The 24,350-nt window shown below is 35.4% G+C and overlaps 1 protein-coding gene across 25 annotated transcripts in view; it reads left to right on the forward strand.

Annotated features, from left to right (window-relative positions):
- RALGPS2 (Ral GEF with PH domain and SH3 binding motif 2) overlaps positions 1-24,350 on the forward strand; it is a 156,108-nt gene that overhangs the window by 62,354 nt on the left and 69,404 nt on the right. For all 25 annotated transcript variants that reach the window (XM_023640617.2, XM_023640622.2, XM_023640619.2 and 22 more), the window contains 4 exons: positions 134-217; positions 7,013-7,102; positions 11,116-11,208; positions 19,993-20,119. In XM_023640617.2, coding sequence (XP_023496385.1) covers positions 134-217; positions 7,013-7,102; positions 11,116-11,208; positions 19,993-20,119 — 394 coding nt within the window. The remainder of the gene's footprint in view (positions 1-133; positions 218-7,012; positions 7,103-11,115; positions 11,209-19,992; positions 20,120-24,350) is intronic.

Below are 24,350 nucleotides of genomic sequence, written 5' to 3' on the forward strand. Positions count from 1 at the left end.
CATGAATTTATATTTAACTTGCAACTTAATTTTTCAGGAACACAACTGTCTTTAATGTTTTGAAACCCTTAATATAACAAGAAAACTGAGCTATTTCATGAATTTATATTTAACTTACAACTTAATTTTTCAGGAGCTTTCAAGTTGTGGATGGAATAAAAAAGAAAAATATAGTTCTTCCCCAAATGCAGTTGCCTTCACAAGAAGATTTAATCATGTGAGTTGCTTATAAAATTTTGGTATTTAGTTTCTGAAATTCAATTCCACAATATATAATTTTTCATTAAGAAATAATTTAACTTTTTACATCAGTTCTGCAACATTTTCAGTCAATATTGCTTCAAATATTTTCTCTCTGCATGATTGCTGTTTTTTTCCTTTTGTGATTTTTGATTTTGTGATTGAAATTTGTTGAAACTTGGCATCCTTTCCTACTTGTATCTCATCCTTTCTTATTTTTACATCTATTCCCTGTGTGCTCCATTCTATGTAATTTTTTCAGATCTGTATTTCAGTTCACTAATTCTCTTCAGGTGTGTCATATTGGTTTCAAATCTGTGTGCTTTTACACTAGTGTCAGTTTTTTAAATTTTTTAATTTCTTAGATTATTTTCCACATTTTATTTTTATTGTTATTGTCCAGAGTCTTTGGGGTACTAATTCTCTTATTTCTGCTGATCCTTACGCACAGTGGTTTGTTTTCTTCTGCTTTTTGTAATTTTGGATTGAGAGCTCATGTCCATTTAAGCTTTTTCTGTGGGAATTTTGCTGTTGCCTAGGTTGAGGGTATATCCCTTCGGAGAAGCTTTTTGTTTACTTTTGCCAGTACCGAGGTCTATCACAGACCTAGGACTGTTTTTTATGTGTTTTGGTTGGGGAATGTCTGTACTTCTCTGTAGAGAAAATTTAGACTTCAAATTCAGGTAAGGGCAGATTACAAATTCTTATGAAAGACTTATTTTTCTCCTTCTTCTGTATTGTCTCCCCCTGCTGGTAGGTGAATTGTTTTACTCTACCTTTTGACCAAGATTATAGCCCTTTGAAGGTCCCTTAGATAGAAATGGAGGTGGGAGGGTGGATGGGTGAGGCCTTGTAGTAAATCATTGGAGGAGTGCTGAATCCTAAGCCCCCAAGGGCAGCTACAGGACCTTTCTTTTAACGACCGCTTTGCTTTTATTTCCTCTTTGTTTTTGGCCACTGGGGAAATCTTTTATTTTTCAAGTTAGCCATACATTTTTTTTAAAAAGAGTTTGTTGTCTTTAACCCAACGTTTCTAAGGGTTTATAGCAAATAGTATCTCAAGTTATTTGGTTCACTGTATTCCCAAAAATGGAAGTAGGTTAAAGTTTTTAAAGATTAGATTAAATCAGTAATAGGGGCCTAGGGCAAACATGTTTTGTACTGAATTCCATATTTAAGCTATATAGCAGTCTTTTTCAAGATTTTTCTGAGGTGATCAGAATTTATTATCACAGTAAAAGTTTTTTCTTTGCTGTACAGAAACATCACGTTACCGTACTCACAAATTTGACTTTAGTTTTTAAGCACTCATATTATTGAGCCAAAAAGTTGTCAGAGTCAAATATGTCACAATGTACCAAAAGCTTTTATCCTCATTCCAGATCACAGTTGATCCTATATAAGCTCCATTACTTAGGTACTCCATTACTCTATTATTTTCTCCTAGTAAGGTCATAGGAGATCTGAAGTAGCCAATTACAGAGGAAGTTAGAAAGAGTCCTTTAGAGGGAACATATCTGCCTCTTTATGTTTAAAATGAATCTCTTGTAGATAGCATATAGTTGGTCTTCCTTTTTATTTTCCAGTCTGACAATCTCTAGGTTTTCAGTTTAGACTTAGAAAAGATACAAAGAGTTCAGAGAGTTTTCAGTTTAGACTTAGAAAAGATAAAAAGAGTTCAGAGAGTTTCCATATATCCCTACCTTCCCCCAATGTTAACATTTTACATAAGTGTGGTATAGTTATTAGAGTCAGGAAATTAACCTTGGTATATAATACCATTAACAAACTAAGGACCCTATTCAAATTTCTCCAGTTTCCCACTAATATCCTTTTTGTTGTTGTTCCAAGACATCATTTTGGATCCCTCATTGCATTTGGTTTTCACTAATTCCAGCAAAAGGGTTATCGTAGGGTCTGTTTCTTTTTAATACTTTTCTCTTAACTCTTAGCCAACCTTTTCTGTTTCTTTGCAAGTCTGGTAATTTTTTCAATTGTATAATCATCAACAGTGCTTTTACACAGTCATATTTTTAATATGACTTTATATCAGTAGTACTTTTAAATATAGGTATAGACATCTGTTGTGCTTTTAAATAGTTGTATGTGTTTGTGGGGTTTTTTTTTTCTTTTTGGTGAGGAAGACTAGCTTTGAGCTAATATTTGTTGCCAGTCTTCCTCTTTTTTTCTTTGCCTGAGGAAGATTGTCGCTGAGCTAACAGCTATGCCAATCTTCCTCTATTTTTTGCATGTGGGACACCACCACAGCATGGCTTGGTGAGTGGTGTGTAGATCTGTGCCTGGGATCCACACCTGTGAAACCCAGGCTGCCGATGCAGAGCACGTGAACTTGACAACTACACCACCAAGCTGGTCCCTAAATAATTGTTTTTATCATTTATAATTATTATCAGACAAGCACTCCCAAAAATACCAGCTCCTTCATGTCATCAGAAATGGAACTCTCCCTCATCTCTTTAAAAACTATGCTTTTTACTGGTTATCAAAATAATAACATGTATTCCAGGAAAATTGAAGAAGTGTAGAAATGCTTAAATTAAAAAGCTGGAGGGGACGATCACCCAGAGGTGACTGTTAACATTTCAGTTTATATCCTTCCATTCTTTACTTTTTCTTAATCTAATAGAAATTGTGTTGTACATATAATTTATAGCCTTATTGTCTTAGCATGCCATGAAATATTTCTGTATCATAAAATCACTTTGAAAACATTTTTACTATCTATATAACCTCCTGTGACTTGACTGTATCATGATTTTAATAATCATTCTATTGGATGTTTCTCTGATAACTTATGGTCATGCCAGTGGCTTCCTGATTTTTTTTAATTGAAGGAGGGTTGTCTAAGTTTCTTTTAAATGTTACCTTTAGATAATTGAAAATTTGACTAATAATCGAAAATTTTTTGTAATTGGAAATTAATTTTTTTTTTTTTGAGGAAGATTAGCCTTGAGCTAACTACTGCCAGTCCTCCTCTTTTTGCTGAGGAAGCCTGGCCCTGAGCTAACATCCGTGCCCATCTTCCTCTACTTTATATGTGGGACACCTACCACAGCATGGCGTGCCAGGCGGTGCCATGTCCGCACCCGGGATCCGAACCAGCGAACCCTGGGCCGCGGAGAAGTGGAACGTGCAAACTTAACTGCTGCGCCACCGGGCCGGCCCCTGGAAATTAATGTTTTTAGGAATGATAATGATATTGGATTATGTTTATTAAAAAAGACTTCTTAGGGCCAGCCTGGTGGCGTAGTAGATAAGTTCACCTGCTCTGCTTTGGCAGTCCGGGGTTCGCTGTTTCAGATCCTGGGTGCAGACCTCTGCACTGCTTGTCAAACCATGCTGTGGCAGGCGTCCCACATATAAAGTAGAGGAAGATGGGCATAGATGTTAGCTCAGGGCCAGTCTTCCTCGGCAAAAAGAGAGGATTGGCAGCAGATGTTAGCTCAAGGCTAAATTTCCTCAAAAAAGATTTCTTACTTTTTGAAAATATTTACAGATGCAATTATATAGTGTCTGTGATTTGCTTCACAATATTACTTGGGCATTTGAGTGCAGGGTGAGGATGGAGATGAAAAAGCTTGGCTGTAACTTGATTGCAGAAGCTGGTTAATGTACTGGGTCTTCATTATTATCTTCTAAGTTCAGTATACATTTGAAGTTTTCCATGATAAAAAGTTAAGAAACAAAAGCTTAACATATTTTTGGCTGCAAATATAAGGTTTCATAACACCTCTTTATGATTTTAAAACACTGAATAAAGCAACTATATTTAAAAATATCCTGTGTTTTCTAGGATTTTTTTAAATGAAATATTTGATGCATTTCAAAGAATGTGTTAAATATTTGTTTGAATTATATGAAAATGCTCATGTTAGACCATTTTTAGCCTACAAAAATGACAAGTTCATATCATAAATCTAATATGTATTAAGAAATGTTCTAATAACCATGAGTTCACCACCTAAGCTGAGAAATAGAATATTAGCAAAGCTGTTGAGGCGTTTTACGTGTTCTTCCCTCTACCCTTGACTAAGGGGTGACTATGATCTGAAAATTTGGGGTTTTTTTTTCTTTATACCTTTTTAGTTGGTTTTTAAAAATTTAACTGCTCGTTAATTCCCTTAGAGATTTGCTGGAAATATTTGCATCCCTAATCTTGCTTGTTTTTCATCTTCATAATATATGTCATCAGCCTGGATATACTCTTTCTGGGGTTGGCTTTCTTCACTTGTGTTTCTCTGATGTATCCATGGTGATGTTTGTTGCTCTAGTTCATTGATTTTCACTGCTGTCTGGCATTTCATTCCATGAATATCAGAATGAATTTATCATTCTTTTGAGGATAGACATGAAGTATGTTTCCTAATTTTTTGCTATTATGAAGAATGTTGCTATGAATATTCTGAGTGTTTTGGTGTCCATGTGCAATAGTTTTTGTGGACGGTGGCTTTCAAACTTTTTTGACTGTGACCTACATTAAGATAAAATATTTTACATTGCGGCTCAATACAGACACAGAGCTGAAACAAGTTTCCTGAAATAATGTTCCTTTGTATTAGATGATGTGTACTTTGATCTTTTCTGCTTAAAAAAACAGTTTAAAAACTTAAAATTAGGAAGAGCTACCATGAAAATACCTGTGAAAGTACTGATCTTCATTTTTCTCCTTCACTAATATGTCCCAAGCATTGACAACAGTGCCCAGGATACAGTAGGAGCTTAATAAATATTTATTGAATGAAAACGAAAGCTGAAGTCATTTTATACCAATTAGATGGCAAAGGTTGATGATACCAAGTGTTGAGAAGGATATGCAGTAATAAAAAGCTCTTTCTTTTAACCCTCATTTAGTCTTAGTTCTATGAATAAGTGTATATTTAATGCTCACTACCATAGTTAGGTTGATTGTTTCTCTGGTCATTTTGGTTGTCTGAGGCTTGTTCTGCAGTAGATTACTCTGGAAGTAGAGCCCTCTGGAAGGGCTCATAGCAACAGTAATTCCTGAGTCCTTACGTGCTGACAAGTTCGTCTATCATTTGTATAAAATTTTCTTCCCTTGATTATATTTCATCTGTTACTCCATTTTTTTTCTGACAGAGTGTTGCTGTTGAAAAGAAGTCTGATGATGTTTTCTTTTACTTAAAAATCACTTTCTCTGTTTGTCTCCAAAGCCCCCAATTTTTTTCTTTTAAGGCTAGTAATTTTATTAAACTGTGTCATGGTGTTGGTCGTTCTGGGCTGGGGTTCTCAGGTGAGGTTGACTTTAGCGGGGCCCTGTTGACTGGGGAGCACCTGCACTGAGCCTTTCCAGCTTGCTGGTCTCAGGGTAGGTGGACTTCTTACATGGTGACTTAGGGATCCCAGAGAGAATGTTCCAATAGTCGAGGCAGGGGCTGCATATCTTTTTATGACCTTGTCCTGGGAGTCAGCATCAATTTCATTAATCCTTTCTTCATCGAAGCAGCCACAAGCCTGTCCAGATTCAATGAGAAGTGACCCATACACCCCAGCTTTCAGTGAGAGGAATGACAAAGAATTGGTGGCCATATTTAAAATCACCATAATATTTGTCTTAAAATTTGTCCAATGTTAAATTTAATTAGGTTGATGATCATGCAGTTTAGATTGAATTCTTAGTTGATATTTGCTAAGATTATTGTTAAAGTATGTGCAGTATAATTTTTTATATATTTTTAGAAGTAAACCTTTTTAGAATTAGGGATAGTTACTGCCATTAGTAGCCCAAATATAGTAACAAATATGAAGATGGCTTTGTAAAATATAAGCATTTTACATTTACATACACATTTGTAAAATATAGACATTTTGACAATTTGTTTATAGATGAATGTTGCGAGTAAAATCTGAAATACTTCTCTCTAAAAAAAGGTGAAGAAATGTGAGTCAGTGGCATTATGTTTTTTACAAAGATTTCTGTCTACATTGTGTTTTTAGATTGTATAAGTTTGAGCCAACTGATAGTGCTTTGATTTTATTTTCATAGTACATGAATTAAAATGTTACATAGATATTACGTTGTATCATGGTAAGCAAACTGTTTTCATCAGAGTAGAGCATTTTACTTATAGATCTACTCAGCCTTCTTAGGAATGACTTTTAATGTTTTTTAAAAGAAATCATGAAGATGGTTTAATTGAATTAGCATTACATACTTTTTTAAAATACAATCTTCATTTATTTTAGAATTACTCAGATATGTTTTTCTTTATGATATTTTATTTCATTTTATTCATACCAAGAAAATCATCCATGGGATTCTTCATACTTAGGATTCTGCTCATTGTAAATAAATGATGATGTGGCATTATACAGCCACAGGAAAACGTGCTCTAAGTAGCCTATTTTACAATATCTGATCTTAGAGCTTATCTAATTCTGCCAGAGTGTTTGAAAATACAGCAAAAAACATTTGTTCATGTTGCATCACTCTTGTTTTATTGCATTGTCTTAGCTCTTTTCCTTCAAACTTTATATTAGCTTTTACAAATTAGAAATCATAGTGATGTTTTTATGTGTATGTGTACACATATGTATACGTGTCTATATCTGTCTGTGTATATGTGAAGTGTATGTAACATTTGAAGATTGGTTGTGTCCTGGTACTAAGTCAAGGGTAAGAGAAAGTATTGTTTTTTTAAACAGCTATAGGTCATTCATCAAGTAGTTGCTGTTTTTGATCCTGGTGAGTAAATAATGTTGTCATTCAACTATTTTTAATTTTTATTTGCAGGTAAGCTTTTGGGTTGTTAGAGAGATTCTTCATGCTCAAACATTAAAAATTAGAGCAGAAGTTTTGAGCCACTATATTAAAACTGCTAAGGTAAGAAAAACTTGTGTTTTTATGTTTGGGTTCAACCATTCAGCAATGTTTGTGAGTGAGTATTTGCCCGTGACACTTTGTTTACTATTTGTGACACTGCAAAATGAGACCTATTGATTAAGTCCATTTTTAAAATTTGATGCCTGATTTCTCTGCCTTTTCCTTTATTTCTCCTGTCTTCCTCCCCTTTTTTAACGTATCTTTCCTCCCTTTCTCAGAGTAGCTGAATTATTGATTTATTTGAATGGATAACTAGACAGAGGTCAAATTTTGGTGAAGTCCAAATAAAATATTGGACTATTCCGCAGGTGACTGAGAAAGCCTTATAGGGATTAAGTCAGAGAACACATAGTAATTATTTGTTTTTGACATACATCACCCTGCCAACTGTGTGGAGAATGATAAGACTTTATTTTTTAAAAAATAGGATAAATGAGGACGTTAACCAGATATGTTAATTGAATGGTTATTGTGGGACGTAGGTAATAAACGCAGCAAGAGAAATGGAGCATGGATTTCAAGGGTAGTCAGAATTTAGAGAGGGGGATGAAATAGGACATTCCACAAGAGGATACCAAGATTTTATTAAAACTTTTGTAACAACTCCGAATTTATGTGAAGTTCACTAAAAAGTGGTGTACTTGTAGCTACATTCTTCATTATTCTTGTAATAAATATGTAATTTATCTCACCTGTGAATGAAGGAAGACGGACTAAAATGAAGGTACCATTTTTATAATTGTAAATGGTTATAATTCTTATAAATCATAACTCTTCATATTTTCTTTGAGCACACTGGAGCAAGTGTATTCTAACATTCCTGTGGCACTAGGTGGCAGAGCTAGCCTTCTGAAAATTTGGTATTTTGCAGAAGTGTCATAAAATTTTTGAAAACATTCTCTGTGATATGTTAGATAAATATTGTGTTTGAGCTAATAGAATTTCATGGCTTTTCTCCCTAGATTCTGAATTTGTGTTATTGTTTTCTGCTATCTTCGTTAGGTTTTTTATGTACTTGTATTTTCCACTCAAAACTACCAAATTTTGCCCATCAAACCTGCCATTACCTTCCTTATCAAATAATCATTTAATTCCTAATCAAACTCTTAGACTTTGAGGTTTTTTTTTGACAGTGCTTGCTTTCATCCCAAATTCCAAATTTTCATTTTTGGTCTTATACTGTCTTTTAAATCCCTCCATTCTGACTTTTCTGCCTTCTGTATTCACTTTGTTATAAAACTGTCAAGTCTTTCTCTTCTTTTAGTAGATAATATCAGTCAGGGTTCTCTAGAGAGAGAATATATAAAATAGGTGAAAAGATTTACGGAATTGTCTCCTTAAAGGACTGAGGTAGGCGTGGGGGGCTGGCAAATCTGAAATCTGTAGGGCAGGCAGACAGCCTGAAACCTGGGCAGGGAGGTGAGGCTGCAGTCTTGAGGCAGAATTTCTTCTCTAGGAAACCTCGTTTTTACCTGAAGGCATTCCAACTGATGAGAAGCAGCCCACCACGTTATGGAGTGTAATCTCTTTTAATTAAAATCAGCTGATTGTAGATGTTAACCACATCTGCAAAATATCTTCACAGCAACACCCAGATTAGTGTTTGATTAAATAACTGGGTGCTATATAGCCTAGCCAAGTTGACACATAAAACTAATCAAATAGACACAGAAGAATGTAAAATATGTTTAAGGTAACAAAAGAATGATAAAGTGAATACTCACGTACTCACTGCCCACTTTGAATTCCCATAGCCCTCTTCATATGCGGTCTCCTACCCTCCCATTACAAAAGGAACCACGGCCTTGAATTTTGTGTTTGCGTATCTTTTATAGTTTTACTGTATAGATGTGTCCCTGAATAGTATATTGTTGTGTGTTTTTGAATTTTGTTTAAATTGAATTGCTCCATAATGACTTTTATACTTTTATAACTTGCTTTTTTTACTGAGCAGTGTTACTGAATGGTTTCAGGTGTATCTCTGTTATAGAGTACTCTGTTTGCATATCCCACAAATATTCAGTGTACTCTAGCTTGGATAGTTTCCAGATTTTTGCTGTTATAAACAGTGCTGCTACAAAAGCATTCTTGTGTAAGTCTCTTGGTGCTCACGTGAGGTTTGAAGCCCTAGAAATATAGAGAAAAGACAAATTACTTTCAAAGAAATGACAATTAGATCAATAATCTTCATTGAATCTGTTGAGAATGAACATTTTTTTCTGTGTTGACCATTTAGGTTTTCTCTTCTGAAAGATCTGTTTGAGATCTTTCAACAATTTCTGTTATGGTGTTGGTCTTTCATCAGTTTCTATAGGAGTCTTTTTTATGTATGTAATTTCTAGATGCCAGTTCTCTGCCGTATGCTTTGAATACATCTTCCTATTGTGGCTTGTCTTAACACTCTTTTCATGTTATCTTTTCATATAGATGTTCTTAACTTTAGTAATCAAACTTATTAATCTTTAATTAATTTTTATTATCTTATTTAAGACCCCTTACTCTAACCTCTGAGAATATCAAAGATGTTCTCTTATATTATCCTTTAAAAGATTTATAGCTTTGATTTTTGGTACTTGAGTATTTAATCCATCTGGACTAAATTTCATATATAATATGTGTGAGTTATGGATTTTAGTTTTAGTTCATATTTTTCCATATGAATAATCATTCTGGCACCATTTTTAAAAATCTTTTTTAAAGCTTTCTTTATTTGTTTTTTGTCTGGAAGCATCTTTATGTCACCCTTGTTCTTGAAAAATGCTATTCCAGACTTAGAGTTTTTTTTTAATTTATTCTACTTGGGATTCCTTGAGCTTCCTAGCCCTAGGAATTAGTGTCTTTCAGTGATTTGGGGGAAAAACCTGCCATTATCTCTCATATATTTCTACACTATTACTTTTTATCTTCTCTTTCTGCAACTCTAGTTAGATAAATGGGGGCCTTTTTTTCTCTACCATTCATGTTTCTTAAACTTTATGTCACATTTTTTAAAAACTATTTGGCTTTTATGTTGCATTCTGGATAATGTCTTTATGTACAGTCTTCACTTTATTTGAAGCCAACATGTGATATACTGTTCTCCATTTGCGAATTCTTGTTCCTTGTGTTTTTTTCTTTTCTTTTTACTTGAGTTCATATTTCTTGAAACTTTATGGGAATTCTGAGACCTGAATTAAGGTGGCATATTAGGGTTCTTCAGAGAAACAGAACCCTCCCCTTTCCTTAGTTCTGATGTTTGAAACAGGCATTTTTGCCTTGGAGTCTCTTGATGGTGGGTGAGGACAGTTCTAAATGACTGATTTTTAGATAGACCCATTGGGATGTAAGCATCCGGTAGTATGAAGAAATCTGGGAAATTAGGAATAAATGTCAAGTAGATCTCTTGGCAAACTCATGGAACCTGGTGTGAGATAGGAGTTCTCTGCACAGAGACTGTAAAAGGCAAGGTGTAGTATTGGGAAGCAGGTAGTTAGGTGTCCCAGCATGAACGAGGAACAAAGGATCTGGGGATTCAGACAGGAGGAAGCAGGAAATTGAGGAGGACTCTGGGAAGCGGGTTTGAACCCTAGCCCTGAAATAATGCGGGTACTGAGTAGGAAACTAGATCAGGATACTGGGCACAGACCGTGTCTTGAAACTTGGATCCTAAGGCAGAGGCTTAATAATGTTTCAGTATAAGGAAGGAGCCTGCTTGCTAAAAACTAGTGTGCCTAATCATAGCAGGCAAACTTGATACTGAGCTGTAACTTGGGTTTTCTTAATCTGTTACCCAACTAGAGGTAGATTGGTTCCCGGAGCTTAGAGATAATGCCAAGTTAGAATGCGGAAGTTCTATGGTGGGCCCAAATCAACTTACTGTGAACAGTGAGTACTGAAATGGCAAATCTCAGTGGTGAGGGTAATACGTACTGGATCACTACCAATTGCCTAAATTATACTTGTGCATCTGAAGTTTTTTTGTATTCATGCTGTTTATTTTTCATCTCTCTTCCCCCTTTTTCTTAAATCTTCAGAAACTGTATGAGCTGAATAACCTTCATGCGCTTATGGCAGTGGTTTCTGGCTTACAGAGTGCCCCAATTTTCAGGTTGACTAAAACATGGGCGGTGAGTAATCTTGCTTAGTTAATGAAAGGTTAGACTTCCTGTTGGAAGTAAAAATGTGTTATAAGGTTAATATTATGATAATAGATAATAATTTTAAATTACTGTGTACTCTGTACTTTGAAACCTGCATTTTTCTCTCAGCTGTTTCACTAAGTAATTTTTTGGGTAAATTACAGATTGGTGCTTGGTTTTTGCTCTTTAGGAAATCATTTTTGTAAAACGTCCTTAAGTATCTTTGACAATATACCATTTCATGTTTACTCACGAGAAAGTGTAAATGCAAAAAGATTGTATTTAATCATGTAAAGATTATGCTTTTGGAAAGTTTGAGGAAAATGTAAATTGTAAGTTTCAAAAAGTATTTACTGATTTAGATTTCCATTATTTTTAGGCAGGAAACTTAGGTTTTTTTCCTTAGAAATATCAGAAAATCTGATAATTAACATGGAATTAGGCAGTGTTGCTACATATTCTGATGTTGTGTTAATCATATTTGGTTCTGTATACTTTAACAAGGTCAGGATGTGAATTTTGATTTCTGCGAATTTGTGTGTTTGAGTGACATGATACTGGCCACACGCTGTCTAGGTATTCTTCATTTAGATTCTATGTAAGTAAAATTTTAGATTTAATTAAATTTGTTCATATATAATACTCTTCTTTAATGTTAAAGAGGAATGATTTTATTACTTTTTGTACAAAGGATTTAGTGTGTTCGTAGGGTTCTGTGTAAAAGATACGACTGACTTTAAAAATCTTTTTTTTAATTACTACAGTATAACTGTATTTTTAATTAGCTTAGTGTCGCTTTCATTTTTTTTGGTGTCTGAAGAGACAGATGTTTCTCATGAAAACCAGGGTAGATTTCTATATTGGAAAAACATTAATATGGAAGAGCTTACAGTTTTCTTTATATTTTCTTTATATTTTAGAAACACCTGGGTGAAGGATTTTCCTACTTTAAAAATTATTTTTAACAGTGATGGCCTTATTCTCTTTTCTTAAAATTTGAATTTCATGGGGGAATGGAAATGATTATAAATATACTGTTAGGAATTCCATCTTTGAAGTTTTAGGGAAAAGAATTATACTCTGATGTATGTTGTGGTTTAGAAATGAGATACATTTCCCTCAAGTTAATTTTTATTTTCCTTGAAGATATTTTTGTTGTCTCCCTCATGTATTTGCATGGAAAAGATTTTTTTTTATTTAGTAACATCTCCATTATTAATCTGAATAAAATTTTGGTGTTTATATTAAATTTTAAAATATTCCATACTGTGCCGGGTACTGTCTAATTGCTTGACATACAACAGTGAATGATATAAACAAAATCTCATTCTTATATAGCTAACATTCTACTGGGAAAAGATAAACTGTAAATAAATAAATGATATAAATAGTGATGAATGCTCTGAAGAATAATAAAACAGAATAAATGGAATGGAAAGGAAGGCAGGGAAGTATTTATATCATATGTGATAAGAAAGTCTCTGGTAAGTGACAGTTGAGTAGAGACCTGGGGGAATTGAGAGGACATTGATGTGGAATCTGGGAGGAGGGAACTCCAAGCAGAGGTAATAGCCAGTGCAAAGGCCCTGATAATGTTCAGTGAATATCAGGGTAGTTAGTGTAGTGTTGACAGTGGAATAGCTAGGGAGTAGTTGATGGTAGGAGACGAGTCCAGAGAGGTGGCATCAAATCAGATAATGGAGATGCTGTGCCTTGGTATTGAGGAGATACAGAGAAGGAGTGGAGAGTGGGACTCTATTTTACATATATTAAGTTTGAGTTGGCTGATAATTGTCCATGTGGAACTGTAAGGTCAGAGTTGGGCATGCAAGTTTCATAGAACAGTTGTGGCTAGAGATAAAGTTCTGTGATTATCAGCATAAAGAACAGTGTTTAAAACATGAGGTTGGATGGGATGACCCAAGGCATGAACATAGTTGAAAAGCCCTGGAACCCTCCAAGATGTAGAGACTGGAAAAAGGAGGGGGAATCAACAAAGGAAATATCACAGATAGGAGAAGTTTTCCTCAGTCAGGTAAAGAAAGTGTTTCAACAAAGAGTGAATCGCCTGTGTCACATGCTGCCAATAAGTTGAATAAGGTAGAACTTTGAGATGACCATTGGATCTGGCAGGGATTGGTGACCTTGGCAACAGTAGGTTCAGTACAGTGGTGGGGTGAAAAACTGACTGGATTTGAGAGAATGGTGGAGAAAAATGGGACAGCAAGTATAGAGAATACATTTGAAGAATTTAGCTGTAAAGGGTTGGGCTGAGGTGCTACAGAGAAGTCTGGCAGTAGCTGGAGGGGAGTGTGACGCCAAAGATTTGTCGTGTTTTGCTTTGTTTTTGGAAATGAGATCCTTGACAGTATGTTTCTATGCTGGTGGCAGTGATGTAATAGAATGGGGAAAAAGGTAAGAGAACAAGGGGTTACTCCAGTGATACCCTTGAATAGGCAAGAGTGAATTAGATCCAGTACTCTACTGGAGCAGGGACAGTTTATCCATTTTAACAGGAGAGAAGAGGGTACGTTTGGTTACGGATCCAGGTAAGTTGGTAGATTTGGTGGTGGGATTCTGTAGAGTCCTTCCAATACTTGGTTTCTTAAGACATAAGAATCAAGGTTATTGGTTGAGGGTGATAGGGGAGAGGTGTTGGAAGTTTGAAGAAAGAGGAAAGGGTGAAAGTCATCTAGAAGAGTGTGAGAGTGAATTAACGAGGGAAACACAGTAGGTTTAATATGCCTTAGGAAGGATCCACTTGAGACTTTTGGTCAGGAATTGAAAGTGAAACCAGCCAGCAAAGTTACATCTTCTCCAGCTAGGTTTGAGTGCTCAGCATTAGCCTGGAGTTGTGCTGAGAATTGTATTTAACCAGAATTGGAATTTTTTTAGGCTTATTTGTACTACAGAGGGATCAAGGATAGAAAAAGAGATAAAGTGGGTAAATGTAAAAGTTGTTTTAGTGATAGATGAGGAATCTAACGCAAGTAAAAAGAGAGATAACAAACAGTGAAAAAGTAGTTACGGTAACTGGATTGGAAATCCTGGTGCACTCAAATATTTATTGGACTCAGGAGGACCAAGGGAGTGGAGGCTGAGAGTGGTGAAGATAAGACCATTTAAGGAAGAGAAGTCAAGAAACTGAGAAACCACGGTTGGAAGTATCATCTACATAAAGATTGCAATCACCAGGATATATCAGTAATGTTGGTTCATGTACTATTTTTCTCGAAATACTAAAACCTTTAAGATATAGTGGCAAAAATGACTTGTTGCTCTAGTAATGACAGTAACATAACTGTTATAATCTAGTGTGCTCTTGTCCAGTATGGTAGCCACTAGCCACATGTGGCTGTTAAATTTAAATCATTAAAATTAAATAGAATGTAAAGTTCAGTACTTCAGTCATACTAGCCACATAACAAGCACTCAGTAGTCACATGTGGCTAGTGTCTGTCGTATTGGATAGCACATACATAGAACATTTTCCATCATCACACAAAATTTGATTGGACAGCACTGATCTAGTGCTTAACAGAAGCTGGAGAATTTTAGAGAGGATAGTGAGATAATAAGCTGGAAGGAGTTGTAAAGTGCAAGAAGCAAAGATTGAACCTAAGTCAACTCCAGGTTCATGTTATGTGGTTTGTAAGAAAAGAAAGAGAATGCTTAAAGAAAAGGTGAAGAACGGGGCTTTTGCAGAGGATGGAGTGTGAGTCCCAGAGAGTACAGTTGGGAAGGATTGGGAACTGTAGGGTGTTAGGTCAAGTTAGAAGATAATAAAGATTGTCTGGGTTTCTTGCGCGTTTGGGTTAAAGATTTTTAATGAATGAGGAATTGAGAGTGTTTTGTTTTTTTATAAAGAGAATGTACCCAAACAATCTACAACATCCTAAATGGGGAGAATATTAGGAATATTCTCTTTAATGTCAAAGAAAAGGATGCACATTTTCACTGTTTCTATTCAACGTAGAAATCCTAGCCAGCACAGTCAAAAGAAAAATGATTAAAAATAGTTAGACTTATCCTCAAGAAAGTAAATGTAGAATTACCGTTTGATCCAGCAATTTTACTTCTGGATATATACACCCCAAAGGATTGAAAGTAGGGACTCAGACAGATATTTTTACACCAATATTCCTGGCAGCATGATTCACAATAGCCAAAAAATGTGTATAACGCAAGGTCCATCAACAGATGAATGGATGTACAAGATGTGATATGCACATACAATGGAGTATTATTCAGCCTTTAAAGAAGTGAAATTCTGACACACGCTACACTGTGGATGAATCTTGAAGACATTATGCTGAGTGAAATAAGCCAGACACAAAATGACAAAAATACCGTATGATTTCATTTATATGAGGTACTGAGAGTAGTCGAATTTGTCGAGACAGAGAGTTGAAGGTAGTTGCCAGGGGCTGGAAGGAAGGAGGAAGGAGTTGTTGTTGTTTAATGGGTATGGAGTTTCAGTTTGTGAAGATGGAAAGAGTTCTGGCCAAGGAACGTGGTGATGGTTGGCCAATAGTGTGAATGTACTTAATGCCTTTAAGCCATAGACTTAATGATTAAAATGGTAAATATTATGTATTTACCACAGTTTAAAAAAACAGTAGGGTTTGGGGCCGGCCCGGTGGCGCAGCCGTTACGTGTGCACATTCCGCTACTCAGCGGCTCGGGCTTTGCCGTTTCAGATCCCGGGTGCGGACATGGCACTGCTCATCAAGCCATGCTGTGGTAGGCATCCCACGTATAGAGTAGAGGAAGATGCGCATGGATGTGAGCTCAGGGCCAGTCTTCCTCAGCAAAAAGAGGAGGATTGGCAGTAGTTAGCTCAGGGCTAATCTTCCTCAAAAAAAAAAAAAATAGGCTTTATTAAGGTGACTGAACATACAAAATCAGTTGTATTTGAAACAAGTTGAAAATATCCTGAAAAGGATGCTATTCACAATATCAATAAAAGATACAAAATAGCAAACAAGTGCAATAAAATGTGCAAAACTATATGTTAAAGATTTTAAAGCTTTACAGGAGGTCATTAAAGAACTAAGTAGATGGAGCAGTCATCCTTTGGTCATAGATAGAAAAACTTAAAGATGCCAGTTCTCCCCAGAGTATATAGAGTTTATGTGCAGCTTGAATCAGAGTCCCAATCTGGGGATCTGGACAAGATTGCTTATAAAATTTACGTGGAAATACAAAGGTTCAGGAATCACCAAGGCATTCCTGAAGAGGAAAATGGGGTTGGGAGCTTGAGTACTTGCCCTAACAGACGTCAAGACATACTGTATTATTTAGGCAAATGTTCAATTAGTGCAGGTTTAGAGATATCAACCAATGAAATAGAATAAAGAACCCAAAAATAGATCCTTGCTTTTATAGAACTCTGATTTATGGCAGTAGTGGCATCGTAAGTCTAGAGAAATGAGGGACTTTCTGTTAGTTGGAGCTGGAAAATTGTTTATCAGTTTGGGGAAAAAATGAAATTGGGCCTCTTGCACCATTCACAAAAGTCATTGCCGGATGAGTTAAGGACTTAAAAGTGAAATGCAAAACTTTAAAGCTTTTAGAAGAAAAAAATAGCTGAATATCTCTCTGGCTTGGCATAAGTGGATTTCCTGCTTGGGCTTGGTAAGCATATTTTAGATGAGATATGAAAAGCTCACACAATCAAAGAAAAGATGGACAGGTTGCCACATAAAGTAAGAATTTCTTTTCATTGAAAGATATCTTAAAGAAAATTGAAAAGAATCCCCAGAGTCGGGGAAGATGTGTGAATTTGTGGGGAACTGATCATGAATTTGTATCCAGGATATATAAAGAGCTCTTACAAAGCAAAAAGAAAAAATAAGAAAAATAGAAAAGTGGGCATCGTGGTGGTACTCATAGAAGAGAAAATACACATGGAAGCAGTGAAAATGAGCGAACTGCAGCCACACACAACATTGTGGATGAAGCTTCAGTGTCAAAATGTTGAGTGAATAAAGCAAGTGCCAGAGACTATAAACAGTATGACATTCTTTAGTCAAAAGTCAAATAAAATTTAAGAGAATGGTAAACTCCAAATTTAGGGTAGTGGTTCCTGGTTACCTCTTGAAGATAGTCAGGGGAATTAGATATTGAGGGAGCACATAGGTAGATGTGTGTTGTTGGTATGTAGTTCTTAGGTAGGAAGGTGGATACATGTGTATTTGTTATAAAATTTAAAAATAAATCAGTTTAACAAGAAAGTCACATCAGGGACTAATGATAATTGAGTGTCATGAACAAAGGATTATAGTTTTCATGTGAGGTCCAAGATAAATACATAAATTATATATGCAAGTGCACACATTTTTACATATTGTATAGGGATACAAATCAAGGTGATGAGGGATGATCTGGGCATCTTGTATTTCTTTTAGTGACTGACGTGAGCAGGGGTTCATCCAAATTTTCCCAAAGCAGATTGTTATGTTAAGGTGGCATAGAGATCCAGCCAGGAACACTTGGTGTTCCCGCATTCAGGCACCACTGAAAGCCTGGAGAGCTCTGCCCCTATTTGTCATGCTCTTGGCCAGAGGAAGAGGGTGGCGCCCAAAACATATGGAGTTAGAACCTTATGAAGTACTTTGTTTTCCCCTTTTTTGGATGGAGAGATATAGTGAAGTGACATTGTAGGGATAATATTAGGAACATCAGAAAAAGAGTTGAAAAGGCGGAAAAGAAAATCAGGACTTATTGGTTATAGTGTTAGCATTGGGCTCGGATGAGTTTCTGAGCTATTATTAGGAAATTTGTATTTTAACATCTAATTAATTCCTTTATCCATATTCTTCCTCTGAGCAGTCTTCTGAAAACAAGTCTCTGCTGCCCCACCTCAGACTGAATCCTTTGAATCTGGTTATGGATTTATTATGAAAATTCCAAGATATAAGTTATTTTTATGCACGGTAGACCGTGTAGTTCTTAGTGCAGTTTGTTTTCAGATGTGGCAAAATCACTTTGAGTTCCAGCTAATTTGTTTCTCCTGATCCTGTACCAAAGTTTTTGAATGATTGACTTAGGAAAAAAAGAACAGGATTATTGTTATTGCTGCTGTGTCACATCGCTGTGTTTTACACATGCAAATACTTTGTTATGTGGGGGAGAAAGGGATGGTTGGCCTTATAGGGAGCAGCAGAGATTTGCACCTAATCTTGAAAATGCTAACCAGGGGTGTTGAAGCTGGGCCAGGGGAAAGGCTGTAAAACCACTGTTTTAGACCATGGAATATCTACCTGAAACATTAAAGCAAAGGACTCCTTGAAATCTTGTGCTTTAAAGAAGGAGGGATACTGGTCAGACATTTTTCCAACAGAGATTATCTGAAGATAATCTGCATCTTGGAGCCTATGAAAAATGAATTCCACCTTTAATCTCAATGGTACTACTTGTGATTCTAGAAAGAGTAGTGGATTAGGCATCACAGTATTCTTCATCTCCAGGACGAGACTAAGACCTTGAAAAACAGGGACCTACGTCTTTGTGAATGGATGACTGAGTGTTTAGGATGTTCTGCTTCTTGCTAACTGTTGATCACCTTTGAATCTCACTCTCCTGATCTCTAAATTAATCCTCAGACTTCTCTATTAACCTTACAGGAGAATTAGATGAGAATTTTATAGTTGGAGGTGTTTTGCATGATATGACACTAATATTTTATGATATAAGTAAATAAAGTGAAATTTTATTGCATTGTAATGAAATAGTAGCTTCTTTTTTTTGGTGAGGAAGATTGGCCTTGAGCTAATGCCTGTTGCCAGTCTTCCTCTTTTTGCTTGAGGAGGATTGTCACTGAACTAACATCTGTGCCAGTCTTCCTCCATTTTGTATGTGGGACACCACCACAGCATGGCTTGATGAGCAGTGGGTAGGTCATGCCTGGGATCCAAACTTGCAAACCCTGGGCTGCTGCAGCAGAGAATGTGAACTTAACCATCACACCACTAGGCTGGCCCTAACTTCATATGTTTAAAAAATTTTTTTTTTCTTCCCCAGAGTCTTTGGAATACTTGAAAAAGTATTTTCTGAACCTTTTTAGTTAATGTTATTTGGGTGACTGACCTTGTTTTTCTTTCATTCCCCTTGGTTCTCTCCATTTTTTCCAAAGGGCACTCACTACAAATCTACCCCTCAAGCCTCTTAGAACAGCTTCAGTTGATTGTTCGACCATATGCCGTAAGCACTGATCCAAGGGATCAAAGAAAAAAAATCTTGTCAAAAATCCAAAAATGTAAATCACAGTTCTATGCTTATTGTTAGGACTAGTCATGGTTAGATTTCTCAAGAAAAATTGTTACTTAAATCATAAAATTCAATATTTACTTCTTAATGGTTATGTAAGAATGATCTTTATCTTTGACGAGGCAGGGGACGGTTTCTTAAAACATTTGGGCATTTGAGCTGAATAGGAACACAGAATTATTTTAAATTCAGAAAATGATCAACCAAAATTGCTTAACTAGTTAAAACAGTAAAGATGAGAAATAATTTATTATAATTTACTACTTAGTAAGTTAATAATTTTATGTACCTACAAAGGATATTATATTTTATAGATAATGTGTTTGGATTTATTATCTTAATAGACGTCTGATTTTGTTTTATTTATATACTATCAAAATATAATTAAAGAAGGTGTAACTTTGAAATTAATATTCAAATTTACAGTAAATACAACTTCAAGTCTTTGCTATAATAAAATGGGATTTGGAAATAACTTAGGCTTTTCTGTTTGTATTTTAGTTATTAAGTCGAAAAGACAAAACTACCTTTGAAAAATTAGAATATGTAATGAGTAAAGAAGATAACTACAAAAGACTCAGAGACTATATAAGTAGCTTAAAGATGACACCTTGCATTCCCTATTTAGGTGAGTTATGTCACTATGTGTTTATTATGCCTAGTTGTTGCTGTGCCTTAATCAGTAATTTGTATAAAATTCAAGATATTTTAAAAGTGTATGTATCCTTTAAATAAATTACTGCAAGATTGTTAAGTTGAAAAAATTGACTAAAGGGACATGTTACCTTATTACCTGGCATGTATTTTCCTATTAAATTAGCCTTTTGCCCTCAAGGTTTTTCATAGACTATCATTTTTTCTTTGAGATTGGACCATATGGTAAAACAATGTTTTAGTTATTATGGTAAGGAAGCAGTGGTTTTAAAAAATGAAACAGTAGTTTGCAATGAAGTTTAATGCTGCAAAAATATTTAACATTAAAGAAATTGATCAAAAGATTGATTGAATTTGTTTTCAACATCATGAGTTCTTATTTTGTATAGTTGGCAGATATTTTAGGGTGAATTATGAAAAGCAGTCTCAGTGAATGTTGGTGTTACTGTTTGCTTGGAAGAAATGAGTTGTCTAGCTGTGGAAATTTAGGTTAGTACTGAGACAAACAAACCTGTGTTTTATGTATCATTTGACTGAGAATTTATCTCTTTACTGTATATTTTACAGTGTTTACAAATTCTAAAAATATTTAACCAATAACATTATGAGATTATTTTCACCAAAATATGAATAATGCCTTAGGTGTTTGAATGAGAAGAAATCTCAAACTGTCCCTTTTAAAATATGTATGTAAATTTAAATACAGAAAATACTCTGTATGATATATACCTAGCATATATTAAGATAAATTGGTTTGATCCTATGTAGAGAATAATCAAATGATAAACATTTGTTTCTTTCTAGTATCCTTATTTCTCCCTTATCTCTATTCTGTCTTTTATGTAGTTACTCATACTGGATTTCACAATAGCTATTTTTAAAAGTAATTCAAAAACCTGTCATTTATTTAGGAGATGCTGCACTCTTTACAGTTCCAGTGACTAGAAGACGAATAGGGACCGAGGCAGTTGCTAGACTCTCATTCGGCTGATATAGAACATCAGCCTTAGTTTGTCAGAGAAGAGTTGAACTCATTAGAACATTTTGGGAGATCCTAGGATTCCATTGGGAACAGGGAATGTTATGCACCCTGTGTTGAAGGCAGAATATCCCTAAGCACAGTGTAGATAATGGCCATTACATACCAGAATATTGTGTCCTGTTTCTTTGATCAACATTTTGGGGCCATAGTGAACGTGACTCCATCAGAGAGGCTCTAAGCTGGATGTTAGAAGAGACATTCTGCGTGTGCTCCACTTTTTGCTGTAGTCTTAACTGTGCCCATTCTTGAAAATATAATTTGGGGGAGAGGATGAATAGCCGATTTGAAAGAAAATCATCAATATCTTCATACTCCATAAGAACATGTACTTTTGATAGCATAAAGAACATCACACTGAGAATTGGCAACTCTGAATTCCAAAATGGCTCTACCATGCTAACTTTTCAAGTCATTGAATTCTCTTCTTTGAGCCTTGTTCTCTTTACCTAGAAACAGCACACACAAGACCACCGCCTGTTCTTCCTGAGGCTGGATGGGACCACAGTGATCTCTTCTACTTCACTTATTTCACAGTGAGAAAACCAAGGTCCCTTAAAGGTAGAAGAGCTGGCTCACAGCCCTAAGACCGGGTTACTGACACGTCTGCAGTCTGAAGTCTTCATGTAGCATCTTTCCAGTTACACCTGCTAAACTCTCATTCTAAAATTTACTGATTCTATGGTTATATTTTTTTCTCATTGAAATGTTTTCCTCAAATTCCATAATTTGTATTTCTTTGACAAAGAAATTAAGATTATTTTCTTTTGAAAATGGGAAAATGACAAAATAATATAAATCCTTGTGCTGTGATGTCTAGTTCAGGAGTCTTTGTTTTATGGTTCCCTCAGTGGAGACTTCAGTAGAGGATTTGAAGTTGTCTGTGTGTGTGCACATGTGTACACTCTCATGCACATAGAAGGGAAGGAAACCATGAGCATAGTTGGAGTTTAGTGGAATCTGGAAAGATTTTCTACTAGAGAATATACCTGTTTTCTGTCAGCCCTGATACCTGAAACAAACATAGTAATTATTCCTGTGGGTTAAAGTAAGGGAGGCAGATGCTGAGGTACAGAAGTTAATTTGGAGAAAATATTAGAACCATTGTCTTTCCTGTATCTTCATTTTGGTCTTCCATTGACTCCTCTTTTCCGTTCCCTTTCGTTTTATATGTCCTCATGACTTGGAATCTTCCTTCTCACTGTTACCGTGTAATTCTCCTTTATATAGCTAGTAAAAAGTAGCCTATTCCTCCTTTCTCCTTTTTCTTCGTGTTTTCTTTTGCTCAGCATGCTGTTAGCTCCCTCTTCACTCATGGAAATTTTCCCAGTAAGGTCACCACTGACTTCTAGTTGAAAGATCTAATAGGTGTTTCTCAAGCCTCCTCTTAATTTTGTGAGGTTGATTCTAATTATTTCTACTTCTTGAAAATTCTCCACTAGTTGCACATGTCTCTCTTGGTTTACTGTTTACTTTCTCGTTTTTGTTTTATTCACTCCTCTTTCTCTGCCTTTCTCTCAAACCTATTCTTCTAAAGTTCTCAGTCCACTACTTTTCTTACTCTATACACTCATTTGGAGTAGTCTCATTCAGATTTTTTCCATATATTGCCTGATGACTCCCAAATCTAGACTAGACTTGTATATCCATCAGTTTGTGTAATTCCTGGGGCCTAGTAACGTTTTAGGTACTCATATACTGATTGAATGAGACATGTATAGGTTACCCTAATTCAGCATGTCCCGAAGTAAATTCATCCTCTTTTCCCCTTCGTACAAAACTGGTCCCCATCTTATCTCCTGAGTCTACCAGTGATCTCACTGTAGCATTTTATCTACACTGCTCCACCACACTAGAAACCTGGGGTTTTGTTGGATTTCTCTTCCGCCTCCTTCTCTACTTCTTGTATTCTCTAGTGAAATGAGATGCATGTTTCTGAGGGTTGTCCAAGAATTAGAAACCAAAGCAGGAAAAATGGCAAAGTACTTCAGTTAAACTAGAGAACATACACTTTGATATCTACATGATTTTACATATTGGAAGTCTTAATATAGTTATTTTTCCTTATACTAGTTTGTGAAGAATCATCTGAGGTTGTGAGCTGATTGTGGAACATTTGGCATAAACATTTGGTAAACTTGGGAAGGAAAATGAAACATTTGTCAGATAAGTTATTGTGGCTCAGTTTAGTTCGTTTTCAGCATGAAAATCATCCCTTTAATGTAGTGACAGTTTTGTTTTGTTTTATAGCAAACCTTGAGATTAAATGTCTTCCATCTATCAAAACATGCATGCTTTTCCTAAGAAACTGTGAAGCATTTTCAACTTATACAACTTTTTACTTACTTGATTTATTTACATCATAGACAGCTGGTTCATTTTTTCATTCCTGATCTTCAGTAGTGAAGTGTTTTGAAGAGTGAAGATTTAACAATAGTTTATACCCTGTTAATATTTACTTTTTCCATATTTTGCTCTAATTTAAAATGAATTAGGATCATGGCTTTTAAATTTAACTTGTTTTGATTTCAGATTCCTTTCCCATCCTAGGAAGCTAGGCCCTAGTGCAGTTGACAGCAGTGTCAACATTTATGAGATGCTGTACATTCATAGGACAGAACTTGGCGTGAAGACATTTGAAAGATGATACTCATTATGCAAATTGTAGCTTCTATTTAACTATCCCTCTCAACTATACAGAATTTGCATAATGCTACCCTTTATTCATTATGTCAGCAAGGGTTCTTATGGAAAGAATATATCAAGCAAAAGAATCTGTAGTGCATAGAGAAAAGGTAAAGGCTAATCATGTTTGTTAACGTGAGAAATGTGATCCAGACTCATGGTGTTTTTGCCCCTAAAAAGTATCATCAAACCAACCATTCTTTATGAAGCTTAAAAAAGAAGGATGGGGGTTTATGTGCTGATAAAACTCTTATTTTGATACTGCCAGATTTATCTATAATTCAATGTGGATTAAATTATAAGAAGGAGAAAATATTTTCTTGGCCTTCAACTCATTATCCCTTGAAAAGTTGTCTCTTCTGTTGGTTTGCATTCAAGGTAAAAATTAGTCAGCCTGGACAATGCAGTGAAAAATTCTTAGAATAAGAATACAGTTTTTCTGGAGAGGAATAGTTTGGCAAATCTTAAGGAAAAAATTGTT

Source organism: Equus caballus, chromosome 5 (genome assembly GCF_041296265.1).
Source record: "Equus caballus isolate H_3958 breed thoroughbred chromosome 5, TB-T2T, whole genome shotgun sequence".
Classification (NCBI taxonomy): Eukaryota; Metazoa; Chordata; class Mammalia; order Perissodactyla; family Equidae; genus Equus; species Equus caballus.